At 38.0% G+C, this 20,878-nt stretch overlaps 1 protein-coding gene across 1 annotated transcript in view; it reads left to right on the top strand.

Moving 5' to 3' along the window:
- LOC136712643 (transmembrane protein 132C) overlaps nt 1-20,878 on the top strand; it is a 167,919-nt gene that overhangs the window by 126,007 nt on the left and 21,034 nt on the right. The window contains exon 5 of the mRNA XM_066689323.1: nt 13,431-13,574. Coding sequence (XP_066545420.1) covers nt 13,431-13,574 — 144 coding nt within the window. The remainder of the gene's footprint in view (nt 1-13,430; nt 13,575-20,878) is intronic.

Raw genomic sequence — 20,878 nt, 5'->3', positions numbered from 1 at the left:
ATGTGATTGGTTGGTTAGATAATTGCATTAATGAGAAATTGAACAGGTGTTCCTAATAATCCTTTAGGTGAGTGTATATATATATATACTCATTACCCTGTCTATACTCTCAGTAAGACTCTGTACAAATGAACCAACTAACTCATCGCCCAGTCTAATACAATTGTAAGGATATTGTTTATGTTGAACGATTTTGCCATTTTTAAAAGGATTTTTGTAAGATTGTAAAAAAATTGACATCCAGCACAGGTTGTTTATGTTTCTATTATTTTATGCAAATCAATGTGACATTATACTATGTGTTGTATGATTCACACATCAGGGTTTATGGAGCCGCACTTATGTGAGAGTTATAAAGATGAGTGTAGCACACAGCTCGTGTTTAATGAATTAAGTTTCATAAGCATGGCTGAAGGGCTGAATTAGCACTATAAACTGTACCAGTTAGTTGAAGTCATCAGAGTGTCATACAGGGGCGGACTGGGACCAAAAATCAGCTCTGGACTTTTACCAAGGGGGGCAACAGCTGTTGAAGTCTGAGTCCCAATAAAGTGCAGTCCGAGGGGCGGGGTGTTGGCGATGTGCAGTCCAGGTCTCCACACGGGCCGACTGGCCCACATGGGAATCGACCGGCCAACCGAATTAAAAAAATTGACTGGGAATTCTGGCATTTGCCTATGGCATCATGTAAGACACCCTTAAAAGAAGAAAACTATCATTCAGCTAGACATTTTCCTTTTTAACAGGTACAGCAGACTTCAACAGCTTCCATACGAATGTGATCGCAAGTTGCGCTGTGACAGTCACCATACCTTATTCAATGGTTGATTTAATTACGATAGAGCTGCTAACCATAACATTCTATAAGTAACACTTAAGCTGTCATAGTGTGGTAAAACGTGTAGCGGTTCAGGCTGCTGTTTGCAAGATTTCTGAGAATGCATAAAAACTCCATGTCTCCTTGATCAACTTCACCATTCTGCATTCAGACTGACATGTTGTTTTGCCAACAGTGTCAGCGGTATCATATCTGTCTTGCACGCGACAGCCTTCTTTATTCCGATACCTTTATTTGTAGCCGTGCATCATGGCCTCATTAAGTCATTGTCAGCCCACAGGGCAAGATGCCTCCAGTCTCATTTCATCTCTCACAGATCCATGGCTTGCTGTTATATAAATGAGTGTGGAAGTGGGGACAGAATATCAGTTGTAAATAAAATCCTATTTTGAAGCTGCCATACCTACTGAATTGGAATATTTCTTTCTGTTCCCCTCTCTCTCACTCACTCCCTCCCTTCCTCCCTCCCTCTCTCTCTCTCTCTCACACACACACACATACACACCATATATATATATATATATATATTTGTGTGTTTGTGTGTGTGTGTGTTGTTTTCAGTAAATCTTTTGAAATGTGCTGTATTTGAACAGTTCTGTAAGAAAAAGAGTTGACAGTTGCTTGAGGGGAAATGAAATAGTGGAGCATGATTCATCCATGCAACATTTAGGAAAATTCGTGTACAGTAATCTCTCACCCAGGGGGCTTTACCTCTTAGATAATTGATCACAATGATTTTGAAATGTTCTAAGCCAAAGGTGACAACCTGATAGCCTTCTGCTGAACATATAGAAGCTGCTGGAAACCTACGTGTTTGCCTGTGGTTGTTTCTTTTATAATATTGTTATGCTTGCACTCCTGAAATTGTACCTGACTGTGGGATCACTCCACATCGGTTTCTATTCACACTACTCAGTAGAACCCATTGGGCTGAGGGTGAATAAGATCTATATGCAACACAAGGACTGAAAAGAAAAGCTCTATTAATGCCAGTGTGATTCAAAAGGGAGATACAAAAGAACTTCAAAGTAAAACTGTGCTGAATTTGTATTGCCCTTACTGCATAAAAACAGTGTACACTTATCGGCCATCAAGTGGCTAAGACTGACTCTGAGTGCAGGCTAAATGCCATGAAAGTAAACCAGGAAACTGGCAAGACAGATCACAAGCTATCACTGCCAGGTTTATCGCCTTAACCCTCAAATGTCTACCTAGCACCAGGTTCGGATCCCACTATCGATCATGTGAGGGCGGATAAGAGGCCGCTATCTGATGGCTGATATAGCTGAGACTCCTCTGCCTCGCTCAAAGGCAGTTCAGAGTATGGACAGCATGTCTTTCTTCTGTGTGTGCGCTGAAATGTGATATATTGCAGTTTGGCATTTATAATCCCAGTGGGAGCCGAATCCCCCCGCCCTGGAGACGTTCTGCAATGTCCCTCACGTTCCTCCGTCCTGACCTTGGCGTGCCTCAGCGAGCTCCACAGCCTCTTTCTAGTTGATATTCAGCGGCAGCTGCACCTCTGCGCCTGACCCATTGATCTAAACTGAATTGCAGGTATGCTATTCACAAGCATCGCAGGGGGTCCCATTTTATGAAGTTAATAGATACTATCAGTTCTTTGACATCTTTTATTCACAATCGCTCTACTTCTGTCGGACGCACATACTTGCGAACATTCATCTGTAATGAAGGGGTTCCCTTTGCTTTCATTAAAGTCTGCACTAATAATCACAGAAGCACTTAAGTGGCTGTCAGTATCACTTTTGGATATTACATGCTGAAGCTTAACTGCTTAAAAACCCTGTATCCAATCTATACTGAAGTGTTCCCCAGGTTTATGATGAGGTAAATGTAATTTAAATTTCACTTCACTTTAGGACTTATTGGACTCACTCACTGCCTTTTTCCTACTATATTTAGTAGATCCAACTTTAAAGTAATTTATTTTTTAAATTAATTTGAATGTAATTTATGATTTGATGTATACCCAGTCATTTTCTGTTATTTTGTCATACTTATCCTGTTATTTGAGAAAGAATAAAAAGTATATTGTATTGATCTGGGCATGTTATATGCAGGGACTGCAGTGTTGTGTGTCTGTCTGTCAGTTCTGTGTGTTGGGAGCTTTGGTGGTTCATTGGGGGATCTGATTATTGAGGGGAATTATTGTAGTTTCCAGGGTTGAAAGTTAACACCATTTGGGTACAGGGGGGACACTGTGATTTGGGGAGCCAGTCACAGGGGACAAGGAGATATATAGGGGTGCCCCAGTTCCTGCTGGGCAGAAGTAGTTTAGAGGGAGCCCCAGAACAGTGTTGCTTCATAAAAGCCGGATAAATTAATTTGTTGCCGGAACCCACACTCTGTCTTATTATTTGTTGTTTTTGTAAGTTCTGAACCCAGAAGCAAAAAACCTGAAACACTACATAGGGATATATGTTAGATGGAAAGTTTTGTCTGATTTTGTATATCTCCGAGTTTGGGTAACCCCAATGTGATGCTTACAATGCTTTATAAAAACTAATTAGAGAAAATATATTGGAAGAGGGAACATGATGCCTCTTTATAAAGCTTTCCATCTCAGGGAAAACTCGACTCTAGTAGACAGAGATGAGGAGTTTTTTCAGAAGCTATTTCTTATAGATATATCCAGTACAAATCTATGCAGAAATGACAAGAGACCATACAACTAATATAAAAAGTTACTTTTCATCTAATGTGCTTTTTTTAAGCAATACAGTTCTTTGGATTTGATTTCAGTACAATGAGAGGCTGCAACTGATTTCACTAAGGTATTTTTTGTTTTCTTGCTCTGAGTGAACGAGACAAGATGGCTGCTTCTTTGGCGTGCCATATCAGAAACCATGCCATTAGCCATTAATCTTAGTTTAGACATTATAAAGCAGATAAAGTTGGATGTCAAAGACTATTAAATGTTTAGCCTTTATAGGCCAACAAAAGCATTTTTTTAATCTTCCTTGCCTGCTTCTATATTCTCGATTTAATTCCACTCTTCTGCGAGGAAAAAACAACTCAATCTTTTTTTTGTTACAGATTTGCCTAAAGAATTACTTTTATGGCTTCTATTAAGGCTTTAATTGCATTTTCAAATTGTGTGCTGTTTATGAATCATTTTATTTCCCTTCACATCAAGAGGAAAATGGTAGATCTCTTTTTATGAATTATCTCCAGATGCCTGTGTATTGTGTCTTGTAGAGGCTGTGAAACCTTGACCTAAGACTTTTCTTGTAATATAAAGGATTTAGATCTATGCATATTATTGTCTGTCTGTACACCTTTATTTGAAAAACTCTATGATATAAATATAGTGAAGTGTGGCTCTGTTTACAAAGCATAATTTCAGATCTTCTTGTATGTTATTAAAGTTTGAGAAAATCAGATTTCCTGTCCTTAAGGAGATTATGGCATTGAAGTTGAATTCAGCTCCAGTTTTGCTATAATATGACAACTCCGTGGTGGCTCTCAATCTGTTTCAACCTTAAATTATTCTGCAGATTTCAAGATAAACATTGTAACAATGCAACAAAGTCAATTATTCTGCAGAATTACACATGTGTACTGTAATATTTCAACCGTGTCTGCTTGGCTAAGAATGTATTAATATGTAAAAGTTGCTGTGCTTAAAATTCCTTAAGACTGATCAGTAAAACTACTAAAAGGTATATCCTTCAGGGGAAAATAGTCTAGATATATGCACCTACCAGTATGTCAACCTCAGATATGGATTATTGCATTTGGTTGTAATTTAAAAAATCTCTTTTTAACTTTGGTATTGATTGCAGATTTTTTGTTTGTATTTTAAAGATAAAAATACCATGTATCTTATGGATAGTCAGTTAAAGACTAAGATTTGGAACAATCTGTTCTGATAATGGGATAAGCATACTTTGTCCTTTCCCAAGCAACAGAAATATGCAGAATATTTGTATTTTTACATGTATTTGTTTATTTATTTTACAGACTAATCATTGCATGTGAACCATGAACATTATTCAATGCTATTATTGATGTTCCTATTTGATGCATCAGAAGATTTGTCAACAAACACTTCTATATAAATGTGTTGTGTATAAATTCAGTACAGGTTGTATTATTTATGAGCTTTAAATGTATACCTCACACTCCTTGCAAAAATAAAATCAGATAAAAGGCCAATTAATGATTAGCTGTTATAAAATAAGGATTGCTAAGTACAGAAAAATACATTTCAATTTAATTTGAAAAGGTCAAAATAGATCATACCTGTCATCAAGATAAATAGGGCTTTTTGAGCATAATTCTAAATATGGATCTGAATATTGCTGAAGCAAGTAGCTAGCCTTCTCCTTTCTCCCTGCACCCTAGAGAACCATTAATTAAAGCCATGTCTGGCAGAAGACTTGTATATTTAACTATCATGAAGAGGAAAATGACTTTCATGTGGGAGCTCATTCTCCTAAAGGCTGAGAATTTTAGAAAGCGCAAAAGTGAGTAGCCTACTTTAGGGTAAATAAAGGAACTAATTATTCACTTTTAATAACTCTAGCCCCCCAAAATGGATAGAAATGGTGTTATTTTTTCCATTTCAGTAAAGTAAATGAAACATCTGCTGCTTGTTATATATCCGTTTTCTTTTTTCAAGGTTGTGTAATAAGCTTGCCTTTAAAACAAATAATAAAAAGACTGCTTAGGGCAAACTCACAGGGAAGGAGAAGGGTTTATTCATAAAATATTAACCATACAGAAATACCTAAAAACAGGCAGCTAGTGTATAGTCTGCATTGTTTACAATATTTTCTGATGTGACTGGTTTATCAATATTGCCAGGGACATGTCACATTAAATAACACTTAATTGCCCAAGAGCTGACCATGACAGGTACTGCTTTTTATTATTATTTTATTATATATTTTATTTTCTACTTTTGGGGACATAGTAGGCTATCTAGATATTGCACCTGCAGAGGCAATTTCACAAATAAAATAATGAAGGTTTCAATCTTAAACACAAATGTAATGCCTAGTCAGAAATGGCCTTGAAGATCTCCTGCTTTTTCTCTGTAAAATGTTCTTCATTCTTCTGTTGCTTAATTATGGCAAATTGAAAGCTTCTTAGGAGAAAAAAAAAAAGTTATCCATCTTTTTGATGCATCTTTAAAAAGACCTGCAATGGTACAGTGTAAAGGGTATTTACTTATATATATAGAGTGTATTTCATTTTCAGGACTTGTTCTATATTTTATGCCCTATGTTGTTGAGTAAGAAAAAATAAAGTTGTCAGACTCATATTGAAAGCTTTTTAGAATACAACCTTCATAATTTTTGTATGTAAAAATAAAAACGTACAATCATAGCCTATTTGTACTTCTTATTGGATGTATTAATTGGTGCACTTTTTTATTCACTGTTGTAGTTTCTGCTTAGATGGCAATTTGCAATGCTTGCTGAACATTGTGGGAATAATGGCACACTGTTTATTAGTAGTACAGCTGGCCTAAAATATAAACTTTGTTTGACAGTAATTAAGTTCCCTCTGCACCCTCTCTGTATAAACCTTGAGATGTTTTTGTTTGTTAGTTAGTTGTTGTTTTTAATTAAATTGGTTTTTCATCGATATTTAATGTGTACTTGGAAAGTCTGATAACAGACTTACAAGGAACAACAAAGGGACGTGGAGGATTCTTATAACAAGAAAAAAGCTTGCTTGAAAAGTAAATAATTAAAATGTCTCCTAAGCTATGGAAGCCTCAAAACAGGAGCCTCCAGCCACATGTTTTAAAAAAGAACTGTCTAGTCTAGTCTGGTTTTTCAATGTCCTCGGATGCCGTTCAGAGACGCAATATATTAAAGCTGGGGCAGGGGGGTGCAAGGGCAAGGACAGATATAAGCGGCTAGAAAGAGCAAATGGAGGTTAAGACATGACTTCCCCCTGCAAAGCTGTGGGTTTTAAGGTTGTTAATTGCAAACTCCAATTGAGCAGCACAAGCCTCATCGCGCATCCCATGACCCCTTCCTCTGAGCAGCCGCAGTCTCAGAAAGGAGTCTTGCTGGGCTGCCTTTGTTAACTTATGTCCAATTGTTTGGTGCTGATCAGGCTGTGATGAAGGCTGTTATGATATACAGTGCATAGGTCTACATCTGTCCTGGAATCTGGGAAAACAGTTAAGTGTATAAAGTCACAGCCTTATTTGCTTCTCTCTCTCTCTCATTACAGTGATTCATGCTGCCTGTGTTATTTTATCACAGTTTAGCAAACCCCAGAGTCCCTTCAGTTCAAGTGACTTAATGACTTAACTGCCGGCATTAAAATATGTTATTGATTTATCTCTTTTCCATATGATTTAAATGTTGTGAAGCCCCTGCTGTCAGATTGTGTAATTTAAGCAAATCTTTTATTTCTTCAGTAAATACTCCACGGCTCCCATTTCTTCAGTGAATGTGGTTACCGTATTACTGTAAGCTTTGGCAATATCTTATACTTTCTACTTGGCAGGGATTACCTTTACCATGTGTCCGACCCCTGCGTTTGCCTTGGAGTCCCACTAATTGTGTTTGACAGTGTTTATTGGTCTTTAAGACACACTCAGGGGCGAGTGGAGTTATTTTACGAACGACCTGCAATGCTGTCACAGAACAATCTTCTTCTTTGGCCATTAAGGTCCTAAGCTGGGCAGGAACTCTTAGGGGAGAGGGTACTCTATTAAGGCCAAGGATTAATCTCATTGACTGCCTGGCATTTCCACACACTGTCATGCAATGATGTATCACTGTCCATAGCCTTACCATGTCTGTCAGCCTGCTTCCTGTCCCCCTTTTCTCCAAATTAAAACACCATAGATGTGAAATTAAAAGGTTTAAAAAACTTTATAGTTTCTAGAGTTAATGTATCCACTTACCCTTTTAACCAGTCAGCAGCTCCCCGATGTATAAGTGCAGGGTTTTATATAAATATGTATGCATTTATTATGTTGATGTTTGTGTATCAAACAAATCTGTTTTCCACAGATTCCCTCTATATTCTGTTTACCAGGCAAGAGGCTCTATTCACACAGTCTAAGTCCTATTCTACAAGTTTAAGCTCCATGCATGGTGCCGAAACTAAATGTATTTCGCTCCTGAGAAAGATGAATGTCTAGTGCATTAATAAAGTAATGCATTCTTAAAATAAATAAATACATACAATTATGTTGCCTGCATATCGTTTCCATAATTCTATCCTCTTGCAACAACTGAATCCAATCCCCACAATGCATACAGTATTAAAATAACTACAATCATATACAATTGCCAGTTAGGTCTACATCCTTAAGTGTAATTTCAAAATTCTTTGTGATAGCTCTTATAAGGGTTGTTTTAAACAAACATACAGCCAAAAGCTAGGTTATGTTGGGATTACCATTTAAAAAGATATTATACATTCCCCCTTAGATATGCAGTGTATCCTGAAAGCTAGAAATTTGTTTTTAATAACTCTACAGTGTGTTTAAGTGCTAACCTGTGGTGTCCTCTCAGTGTGGGTGGACAAATCCACAGGGGGGTAACGTTCTGGCAATAAACATATGCACCCCAATAATAACCTTTGCATTAAGAAAGAAAAATACCATTACAGTCTATGTATTTATCTGCTGCTGTAATTTTAGAAGCCTTACTTTTAGGCTGAACAAGGTTCCTGCTGTGATGGCAACTGTTTAAATATAAAGATTTAAAGTTTCTAATGTGAAAGATGACAAATTAACCACATTATTGAATATCTTAGCCTGTACTGTAAGTCATTGCTTGGTAGTATACCTGTGTTATAGGGTGTCATGCAGGAAAAGCAAGGTTTGTGTTAACAAGGTTTTCTCTTGCATGGATTCTAATGGTTAAATGGGTAGAGCAATCAATACCGTGCTACACAATCAGCAGGAAAATAGATACCAGCTGGAAGGCTCAGTGAAGAGGACTTTTACCTTTAGTAGGGCAACATGGGTGGATCGTTGACCCTGCAGCTCACAGACTGCTTGTGTCCACAACCGTTTCATTGTTTTTCTTTTTCTTTTCTGCTCCGTGGGTTTGCATAAGTACACAGTTGTAAATCTTCTGATCTTGCCAATTGGCAAGGCCTTCACAGTAAAAGGAAGAAATCATTTCATTTACAATAAACAGAAGTAAAACTAGCATTTTCACCACTGTGCCTCTGGGTTTGTCAACATGAATAATGCGTCGGTGCCCGGCGCTGCTCCTCCAGTTTGAACTGACCTAGTAGGACCATATCTTGATGCCAACATGGGCCAAGTGTGTGGGTCATAGGTGGGCATGTAGATACTCAGAGGCTGGGGTCCTGCCCTTAGCTTTGGGGACTATTAATGCAGAGCACATCACTTGTGCTAACACAATAAAACTTATTTAATTTTAGATTGGGGCCAGACACAGGAAGAGATTGTGCTTTAGACCACATCACTCCCTAGTGTGTCTTGAATGTTAACTTCCAGTATTAGAAAAATAAGGCAGACTGAGCTGGTTATCCTGTCTTCCAGGACTTGAAGGGGGGAGTTAATTATGCACAGCTCTTAAACATCCCTGGGTCCTGAGCTTAAACTTTGTCTGGGAATTAGTCGCTTTGAATATAGCTATTTGTGGCATTTCTAACACATGTAATCCTAGCAAGCCTGGCTTGCTTGTAACTTTTTCTTTAGTAATGTATATGAAATCTGAGATATGCTAACTATGTGTTCCAGCACAGGACTGAATACTTGCCCAGTTACAGTAATGAATATCAAGGTAAAATAAATAAATAAAAGTGCTCTCTTGCCTTGAAAATTTAACCCAGGCACGGCTCTAGTGTTGTATATTGAGAATAAGAACTTTTGTGCATTGTAATACAAACCTTCTCTTCCCCCTGGACACACAAAAATTGTCCAGCATGGCCTCTGTCAAATGAAGTGTTTGTTGCGCTGTAGTCTGCCAACTATCCTGCCGTTGTCTTTAATTGCAGTATGTGTCTCTGGCTGTGAAGATCATAGAAACCTTATAACTGTATCCCTATGTGGCTTATTACTGACATAACCCGATCTGTAATATCCTGCAATTCTGTGCCTGCTGGGTCATTTCTAACTTCCATAATCTAACATGGCCTCGCTTTTCAGTGGGCCTGAACCACTTAGCCTGACGTGTATTGTAAAAGACCCTTTGGAATGGGAAATCCCAGCAGAGTAGGAATTAATTTATTTCAGTTCCTCTTTAGAGAAATTGAATCCATGCCCTTAAGAAGGTTTACCCTATAAAGCAGATTCCGTGTAAAAAAAACAGATATAATGAAAAGACATTTCGGCATAGTGCATTTCAAGTAATGTGTTTTCTTGATACATAGGTATCTTTGTGCTGGTTAAATATTAATTTCTTCCAAAACGATTCAGATTATTTTTTTTTTACCGTGTTTTCTAATCTTTTAAGACTGCCCTCATACATTTTTTAATAGAATTAATGCTATTAAAATAAAAGCTCTTTTTAAACTAGATCCTTTTCTTAGACTCTGTGTGATACTGAACTCTCAATGGAGACAAAAACTGTACATGAGTCTACAGTAATTCTCAATAAAGGAGAACAAAAAAAACTTTAAAAAGCAATGTAACAATAATAATATAAAAACAAACATGAAAATACACTTATGCACTTAAATGTTTGACTTGAAGCATGATCATATAGCTGAGATTTTAGTAAATTATTTAGATATAGAGCATGTACATCAAAGAATATACTCAGAAAATGTATTGGCACCATGTTATATCTGTGTAGATTCAACTGTAGATGAAAGAAAGTCTCACACGGTATAAAGGGTTACACTTTCAGATTGCTAGCACTAAAATCTTTTCTTCTCTTTTTCCGTTTTAGAAAGAATGGTGCTAAATATTTGTCATTTTCTTCCTTGGCTTGATAAGTGAAAGCTTTGACAGAATCAAACACTGAAGATTACTCCTTGTCAAAATACCTGTCAGAATTAGTTATTGGCATTCAAAGCATGGTCTATTCAGTACACTGCCATTATCATAATTTGGGAATTAAAAAAAAGAAAAATATTGTAAGTGGAACGCTGGAACATAGGAAACGTAAATTTGAAATGATGAACTGAAAACTGCAAAACAGCTCCTTTGTCTCGTATTGAAAAGCTTTACAGTTAACTGAAATTCTTAAAACTTCATGTAGAATATACCAAAATAATAATAATAATAATAATAATAATAATAATAATAATAAACTGCAATTATATCAGTGAGCTTGAAATTTCATTATTCATATTAATGGCATTAAATAATGTTATCTGGGTTTCTCCAAAAGAATGGAGAAGAAGAAAAAAACCTTATACAATGGTAAAAGACAGACTCTGTCTTCGCTTCCCACCTATAATGGGGTTTTAGCCTTATTAACTGTTTAATTGAAAAGGAGCAGTATTGAACAGAACGGGCTGCATAATTAAATGATCCTGTGTTCATTTTCAGGACAATGGGGACTTACTCATGCCTGTCTTAATTGTCCTAATTATCTGTTCTGTCACTGTAATGAGAGGCTATGCCCTTATACCGTCTTTTGGAAATGAACCTCTCACAGTAGTGGCAGTGGCCCAGGCATGTCTACCCACTGGGCTAACAAAGCCAAACCATTTCACTCCAGCACAAAAGAAGAATCCATTAGACAGTAATATGAAAGACAAACTTTCTGATTCTGACTCATTTAAAAGCACACTGATGATATATGAATATAATACGTATAGCCAATCACATCCCTCCAGGGGACTACTTTTTTCTTTTCTTTTCTTTTCTGGGAAGCAGATGGGTAAGGAAGTGTATATGTGTGAATTGTCTTGCCTCCCTTTGAAAATGTACTGCCCTGCAGGGAAACTCATTCCCTCGTGCCGTTATTCTCCAAACCAAGAAAGGCAGATTTGTACTCACATTTTGCGCAGGTTTTTGTGTGTGTATTTGTTTCCTCCCTCTCTAACGCAGTGTGTTACTTAGTTTTTTGTTTCTGCTGCCATAGATTGTGTTGTGAGAAGCTCTGTGCTTGTTTGGCAGGTTCAGCCAAGCGGGGATCAAAAAGATAGTGGAGAGTTTAATTTGAACAATAAAATTAATACACACTTTTCCATGGAAGGATTTTGGGGAACTCAGGAGAGCAAAACAAAATAAGGCACAGTGGTTCAAATTGTACAGGACTACAGATATGAATAAAATACTGAGGCACCAGGCACTGAGGCACTCTGATTTCATTGGTCTGATTTCATTGGACACGACCCCGTACTCAGCCTTAAATAGTGGCAAGTGTCTACCGCTGGCGTCTGTTTGACTGATGGTCAGTGCGGGCTTTGAGAGGTGTTTCACTGTATTCTCATGGTAGTCAATCAATCAGTGAGACAGCTCCAGGGAGACAGCACTCCAGCCAAATACCTCATTAAGGACAAAGCTGTTGATGGCCCAGCAAAGCCCTGACTCACTCTGTATGCCGTGCACGCCAATCAACACAACGTGAAGCATTTCTTGCTCTGCTTTTAAAACTTCTAAAGCTTTTTGTGGGGAACGGGGTATTGAAGTGATTGTTGTGGATTTACTGGTCCAACAGTATGCTCGATGCTCCATGATACACTGGGAAGTGATGGGTTGGACTTTTAAAGTCATTGTGAACACAGAGTGGCTGGAATCTATTTCCAATGAGAGACAGAAGAAAACATGAATGATCTCCCAAAAGCCGCAGCCACCCCAATCGTATTTCTTATCCTCTGTGTATCTTGTGTGCTCGGCTGCCCGTGTAGAGAACCTTCGAGGTCAATCACGTAATCTTCCACGTACTCCCTGTTTGTGACGACGACAGTGGTTGGTGGCCTGCCATAATGGATGATGAGGGATCCTGTTTATTGATGGGAATGCCAGTGCATCTATTGGCAGGGCAGTGAATTAACAGTTTTCATGCTTTAATGGACAGGGGGAGACTGTCGCTATTGAATAGGCTAATGTTTGTTGGTCTTTCTGAGGACATCGAGGTCCTGAATGTAGTGATTTCCTCATTCACCACGGCTTGTGCCCTTCGCTGATTATAGTATGCTTAATCAGTTTGCTTAATGGACCTGTCTGTTTCTAGGGCAAATCTCAACTTTATTTAACTCTGGTTTGAATACGGGTTACACTCTCGTGTGTCTGCTTATTCTGTCCTGTTTATTCAGTGATATATTGCTGGGGGGGGGGTGGTTTTATTAGCACTCATTTGGAGGTTGTTTGTTTTTGTTTTGTTTTTGAAAAAGTTTGTTATGCTGTAATCCATGAATTTGGGCCAGTATAATTCATGTCATTGTTCTCTGTGTCTTTTATTTTACACAAACTGTACAAAGCCTGTATTATTATAATTATGATTATTAATTCAGATTGCTTTATTTCAATATGTTGTGTTTTCCATTTACAGTGAATTGAAACAGGTGATTGTGTTTGCCACAAGTAGAATAATGCTGTGAATTTAAACTTCAGTAAAAGCAAGCTGCTTGATCTATATAACCCTACGTATCTGGCATTCATATACAGAAGAGGTTTGCACCCTTGATCCTGAGCTTTATGCAATTCTCTCTGCAGGACACAGAGATCCTGAACACGGCCGTGCTGACGGGCAAGACTGTGGCCGTGCCGGTGAAGGTGGTGTCAGTGGGCGAGGACAGCGCTGTGACAGATGTGTCGGAGTCTGTGGAGTGTCGCTCAGCCGACGAGGATGTGGTCAAGGTGGGTAGACGTTGGTTCCCAGAATGCCCTCAGGCAAGGGTCAGTCCCTGGATAACCACAGTGTCTTCTGGTCTGACCTGGAGCTCTCATAGTTGAGGGTTGAAAAGATTATTTTCATTCAAGGTGCTCTTTTTGTTACATAATTGGCATTTTATAGTGAAGGTTTAATCCCTCTAGTTAATCTATCCCAAGTTACTGCTATGTATTAATTTGAAAGTAACAGGAAACAAAACATTCAGTCGACATATACATATATAAAAAGAAGTGGTATTTCAAATACCTATGAAATAGTTTTTTCCAAAATAACGTGCTCAAGCTAGATTGGAAAAACATGATGTACAGAGATAGAATTAAGACTTTACAAAGTTTGCTGGCCTCATTGCCCCCACTTCAAAACCAGTGACAGTTTCAGGGAGACGATTATTCTAATTCCTTCTGGGTTTAATTATCCGCTGAACATCTCCATATACTGTGTCAGTCTTAAGGAAGAATAAGAAGAAAACTCCCTCGGTGGTTTTCTGGAATCTGTCAGATTTCTTTTTTTTTTTTTTTTTTTTGGGTACAACTACAAAGCTAGTTAAGTATTTAGTGACACTTACTTCGGCTGTTGAAGAATAAGATCGCTGATTGAGAGGTTTGCTTTCCGCTGTCTTTCTTTCACTTTCCCCTCTTAGTGTGTCACAAACATACTGATAAATGCAGTCGCGCGGTAGATTCCTCTGTGTAATTGAAACACGCCTCTGTAATTAAGCCCAAATTGAATGTTAAGGAAAAACATCAAGTGCCAGCTCCTCCAGTAATTTGATACTCTAAGCAGGGGTTGATGGGCTTCCGTGTGGCATTTTGCACTGTCAGCTGGGCGCATTGTGATTTACCATGGAAGTGAGAACGCAAAGGCCATCTAAATGGAGCTGACACTTAGGGAAAGAATTTTGTTTTGTCTCTTCTGATTTGCATTTCTCAGTCTGTGACGATGTGTCTTACACAGTAAAGAATGTGAGGAATATACAGCAATCACATTCGTTTGAGTTTGCAATTTTTTTCCCCCTCCGGTTTATCCACCTGAACTTCATCTGAGATCATTGCTTGTTAGAGACGTGCATTGATTCCAAGTGGATTTCAAAGCCGTTCTGTTCTAGTCGTGCTCCCAGGCTGGTATTATACAGAGGTGACACACAAAATAAACTGTGCCTATTGCTGAACTCCTTGCAGTTGGTGAAGAGTATTGTAGCATTTTGGAGTTCTCTTGGTAATGATGAGAATACATAGTTTGTGCTCGAATGCGTGGTGTATTAAGACTCACACAGCCAGCACCTGCAGCTAATCGCATACTTCCAGAACTCTGCACACCCCATTGAAGCCCTCAGCTAGACTATCCTGCCCCCAGCGCCGCCCCCACCAATTGTACGCATGCATCATTCGATAGCTCTGCATGCATTCTTCAGACAGGATAACCTCGATTAGACTGACATGCACATTTTTGGTGCCTTAAAAGGTCATGACCCCTGGAACATTCTTGAAATAATACAAATGACTACTTGCAAAATGACTGTATAGTGTCCTTACAGAACCCCACGATGGGTTGAATTGCATCCTCTCGTTTGTAAACTTTCTTATGTTCTTATGTCAAATACAAACTCAAAGATTTTCTGTAGACAGAAATTCTGTAAGTAGTATTAAGTACTGTAAGTCACAATGTTATACTTTAACCGTGGCTTTCACTGGCCCTGATTTACATTAGTCTTGGATTACCCTACCTAAAATAACACTGCATAGTCCAGGACTAGTGATAAAATATATAAAAATAAAAACATAAACCAGCCCTTAGCACACTAAAAAAATACAAATGTCATTTTAGTTCAGCAAGTACTAGCAAGTATCTTTAATCTTTTTGAATATGGTATTGAATTTCAGATTTCAGAGGGCTAGTTGAACATTCAGTTTTCCATTTGAATTACAAAACAGGCTACTTAAATGCAAACCTATTTAGCAGATTTCACATTGACAACCATAATGATCGACAGGGATTAAAGTAAATGAATATGTCCTTCTTGGGAGACAACTCTTTAAAGATCATCGCTGAGAAAGGTGATGAAGAGTCAGAAACAAATAAATAAGCTTTGCATGGCTGTCACAGACTGTCTCTCTTACAAGACATAGGCTCAGATTATTGAGGTAAACTGACATTAATATCCTTTGGGCTCGGAGACTGCCTGTTAAATAAACACCAACTGGCGTTTAGCCTGAACAATTAATTGTACCAACTAATTTCAACTTGATTCATTATTCAGAATCAAGGTTAAAAAAAAAACAAGAAGCTCAAATTGTTACTTTAAATAGCATTTATTAATGTAGCATCCTTTCCAGAGTTTCTTCCGTATTAACTTTAATTTATTTGTATTTTCTAAATGTAATTCTGCCTGTTTTGTCTCTCACACTGTATGGCTAGCTTCTGTATTAATTCAGTCATCCTAAAATATTGGAACGAAATGCCATTACAAAGCTATTTTTGCATGACGTAAACAGGGTCTTGTTTTAAGTGATGCGTATATAATTCTGTTAGGACTCCATCACTATGGGAGGAATTTAACTAGATGACACTATGGGAGGAATAGAACTAGATGAAGTAACGCATGAGAAAGACCTAGGAGTCTATGTGGACTCTTCAACACTTCAAGAAATAGATGCTCTAGAGGCAGTTCAGAGGAGAGCAACCAGACTTATTCCTGGTCTGAAGGGAATGTCCTACTGAGAGACTGAGGACCTGAACCTTTTCACCCTGGAACAGAGGAGACTACATGGGGACTTGATTCAAGTCTTCAAAATCATGAAAGGCATCGACCACATCAAACCAGAGGAGCTTTTCCAGATCAGCAGGGATACACGCACCTGGGAACACAAATGGAAATTGGGCTTCAAGGCATTCAAAACAGGAGACACTTCTTCACACAGAGAGGCGTCACAATCTGAACAAACTCCCCAGCGATGTGGCTGAAGCTGAAACTTTTTGAACATTTAAAAATAGACTGGATAGGATCCTTGGATCACTTAGTTATTAATGGACACCAAACGAGCACAATGGGTCGAATGGCCTCCTCTCGTTTGTAAACTTTATGTTCTTAAAGGAAGCTCCTGAGTGGCCAGGTAGCCACGCATCCACACTAGTGCACATCACACGAATGCTGTCCATTACAGAGTATTTATAGTGGTTGTTGCTATTCCACCAGTGACTGATTATTCAGTGACAGACAGACTAATACAGTATATTCTTTCACTTGATGCTTACCCGCTGCTGTTGAGCTTTAACGTTTTAAACACCGAACATTACCCCACATCCATTATTTATGCTCGGTTGTATGGTTATTCCTCTGCCCACCAAGGAAGCCCTATTTATTCAGCCAGCTCTGCATGCTGTGAATATTCTGATTGACCCAACACTGTTCACACGAGAGAGCAATTAAGGAAGAGACTGCTGAAGTTGGACGGGGGCCCAGAACAATTTTCAAGCTGAAGCTTTCTATACAACTGCAGCCAGGTCTCTCTTTATCAGCTTGGAATGGTGATTCAGGGACAGTAATGGACTCTTGATATCTTGAATATGGCGCTGAAAGACTATTTCTGCAGGACAAAATGGTTATTTCTTTTTTTATTTCCTGTTTGAAACGCGTGTTAAAGCACTTCATCTTGGAAATGAGGATTGAAGGATTTGTAAAACGGCCAAGTCTCAGAAAAGTGTGGTACAGTAGTTAAAGTAAAAAACAGTAAACCACATTGCTTGGCATTTTCCCTATTCTATTGAGAGTAAATCCCCATTCTTTGGTCCAGGTTAGCTTTGATTGTTAGTTTTCCATGTTAAGGAACTTTGTTGTTGTTGATTCATGTTTCTCATAAGAATAAGAGGCTGATTTATCAAGTTGTTGTAAAGTTTTAGTGTAACTTGATTAGCGACCACATTAATTCCATTTTCAACTACAAAGGCTGAAAGAACTGGCTTTTCAAACTCAATCCCACATTTCAGTACTATGCCCAGAAAGAGTTGTCTGTGGAATAGGATTTTCTATAGGCTAAATGCATCATAAGGCTGTTCTTTAAGAATGATGGGTGCTTAGCAAGAAGTTATTTCAACTAATATCAGCTGTCAAAACAGGTTCAAACTTTTGGCTGTGTTGTCTACTTTTTCATCCATTTCTAGGACACATTTATGATGGTTGCAGTTTTCATTTCCACTCAAAACCCTCATGAATCAATGTTAGGGTTGGAGTTGAAAATACTGGACTATATGTGTGTATATATATTTAGTGATGTGTATGTCTCTCTCTCTCTCTCTCTCTCTCTATATATATATATATATATATATATATATATATATATATATATATATATATTAATATATACACTCACCTAAAGGATTATTAGGAACACCATACTAATACTGTGTTTGACCCCCTTTCGCCTTCAGAACTGCCTTAATTCTACATGGCATTGATTCAACAAGGTGCTGAAAGCATTCTTTAGAAATGTTGGCCCATATTGATAGGATAGCATCTTGCAGTTGATGGAGATTTGTGGGATGCACATCCAGGGCACGAAGCTCCCGTTCCACCACATCCCAAAGATGCTCTATTGGGTTGAGATCTGGTGACTGTGGGGGCCAGTTTAGTACAGTGAACTCATTGTCATGTTCAAGAAACCAATTTGAAATGATTCGACCTTTGTGACATGGTGCATTATCCTGCTGGAAGTAGCCATCAGAGGATGGGTACATGGTGGTCATAAAGGGATGGACATGGTCAGAAACAATGCTCAGGTAGGCCGTGGCATTTAAACGATGCCCAATTGGCACTAAGGGGCCTAAAGTGTGCCAAGAAAACATCCCCCACACCATTACACCACCACCACCAGCCTGCACAGTGGTAACAAGGCATGATGGATCCATGTTCTCATTCTGTTTACGCCAAATTCTGACTCTACCATCTGAATGTCTCAACAGAAATCGAGACTCATCAGACCAGGCAACATTTTTCCAGTTTTCAACTGTCCAATTTTGGTGAGCTTGTGCAAATTGTAGCCTCTTTTTCCTATTTGTAGTGGAGATGAGTGGTACCCGGTGGGGTCTTCTGCTGTTGTAGCCCATCCGCCTCAAGGTTGTACGTGTTGTGGCTTCACAAATGCTTTGCTGCATACCTCGGTTGTAACGAGTGGTTATTTCAGTCAAAGTTGCTCTTCTATCAGCTTGAATCAGTCGGCCCATTCTCCTCTGACCTCTAGCATCAACAAGGCATTTTCGCCAACAGGACTGCCGCATACTGGATGTTTTTCCCTTTTCACACCATTCTTTGTAAACCCTAGAAATGGTTGTGCGTGAAAATCCCAGTAACTGAGCAGATTGTGAATTACTCAGACCGGCCCGTCTGGCACCAACAACCATGCCACGCTCGAAATTGCTTAAATCACCTTTCTTTCCCATTCAGACATTCAGTTTGGAGTTCAGGAGATTGTCTTGACCAGGACCACACCCCTAAATGCATTGAAGCAACTGCCATGTGATTGGTTGGTTAGATAATTGCATTAATGAGAAATTGAACAGGTGTTCCTAATAATCCTTTAGGTGAGTGTATATCTCAACATCACCATCATCATCAGCCCATATCGATCCACTGCTCGATAAGGGCCTCCCCAAGATGTTTGCTTTGATCTATAGCTTCTCTTTTCCATGTCATGCCTGCAAAATGTATTATTTCATGTTCCTATCTTTTATGTGTTCATCGTCTGGGTATTTTTTCATCTCTTGGGATCCATTTGATAGCTTCCTTTATCCAGCTTTGATCTGTTCTTCCTATGTGTTCGGCCCATTTTAACATTTTCACTCTTTCAATTATGTCAAATATTTTTGTTTGTTCTTCGATCCATCCATTTATTTTTCTATTTCTTGTTATTCCAAGCAGGCATCTTTCCATGCTTCTTTCTTCTGTGTCGATCCCAGTTTCTATAACTCTTGTAAGCTTTTAGTGACCAGGTTTCAGAGCCATAAGTAGGCACTGGTAGTAGGCAATGATCAAATACTTTCCTCTTCAGGCAAATGGGGGGGTTTCCTTTGTGACTTCTTAAAGTATCCGTTGATCTACTTAAATTTTCTCAGATTTGCTGGCATTTGATAGTTCTTGAATTTGAAGTTCAGCTGTGTTTTTTAGGTGTTTATGCAAATATGACGTTGTCTGCGTATCGTATGTTGTTCATATCAACTCAGTTTTTTTTTATATATATATATATATATATATATATATATATATATATATATATATATATATACACATTTAATGATGCCTATGAGTATAGATCTCAGTCTTAAAACAATATAATTTTAATCAGAATGAAAGTATATCTTTTGCTTTATGCTGAATATATGTATTTATTTGTTAAAAAGGGAGATTAATATATACAAGAGATTGTGGGCTATTTCAGCTTTCACTGTAGTTAAATATTAAAAATGAGCTATTAACTAATAACCAAGGCTTTTGGAGAACAAATCCATTGTTCATCATTAAGACAGAATGGAAAAAGCAATATACATGATTTATGATATCCGAAAAATCATGCTTTTTTTTTTTTTTTTAATAGAAGCTGAAACAATAAGCAGAATGCTACATATATGGTTAGCTAGTCAGGTTTTCAGCATTGAATTTCCTTTTTTAAATTACCTGAATATATATTTTTAGTCCCCCCACCCAGACAGGAAACGCAAAGAGGAAATCAATTGTGATAACAATGTGTAATAAACTAAAATATAATTTCTCTCCAACCTTCCAGACACCCATGGAAGCACTGAAAGTATACATATATTAGTTTTCTATTTAGGCATCGACATTGTATATTTTTTTGTCCATTTGGAAATAAAAAATGTATTTCTTATGCAATGAATAAGTACGTGTGTTTATTTCTACTTTAATATATAGTCTGGCAGTCACCAAAAACCCAGTTGAATTATACTGAATTGCAAAGAATAAAACTGGCAAAAACTGTTGGTTTACATGAAAACGTCATAAGAAAATGCATGTGACTTCATTATCGAAGATTTTTCTTATGAAAATGCCTCCCCACCCCACTCTCTCTCTCTCTTTCTCTGCAGACTATTTATATAACTTTTATTTTATTTACTTAATTTGTCTTAGATTTCTTTACATTACAACATTCCTGTGATGTTTTTCCTTATAATACACAATACTTTTCTATTTACATGAGCCCCCTTGGGATGTGTTTACAAGATTCAGGCTCACTGGCTTCATGTCAGAGATGAAGCACTCTAT

The sequence above is a fragment of the Amia ocellicauda genome, chromosome 17 (assembly GCF_036373705.1).
Source record: "Amia ocellicauda isolate fAmiCal2 chromosome 17, fAmiCal2.hap1, whole genome shotgun sequence".
Taxonomy (NCBI): Eukaryota; Metazoa; Chordata; class Actinopteri; order Amiiformes; family Amiidae; genus Amia; species Amia ocellicauda.
Note: the sequence above shows the minus strand (reverse complement) of the source record. Positions and strands in the feature narration are given on the sequence as shown.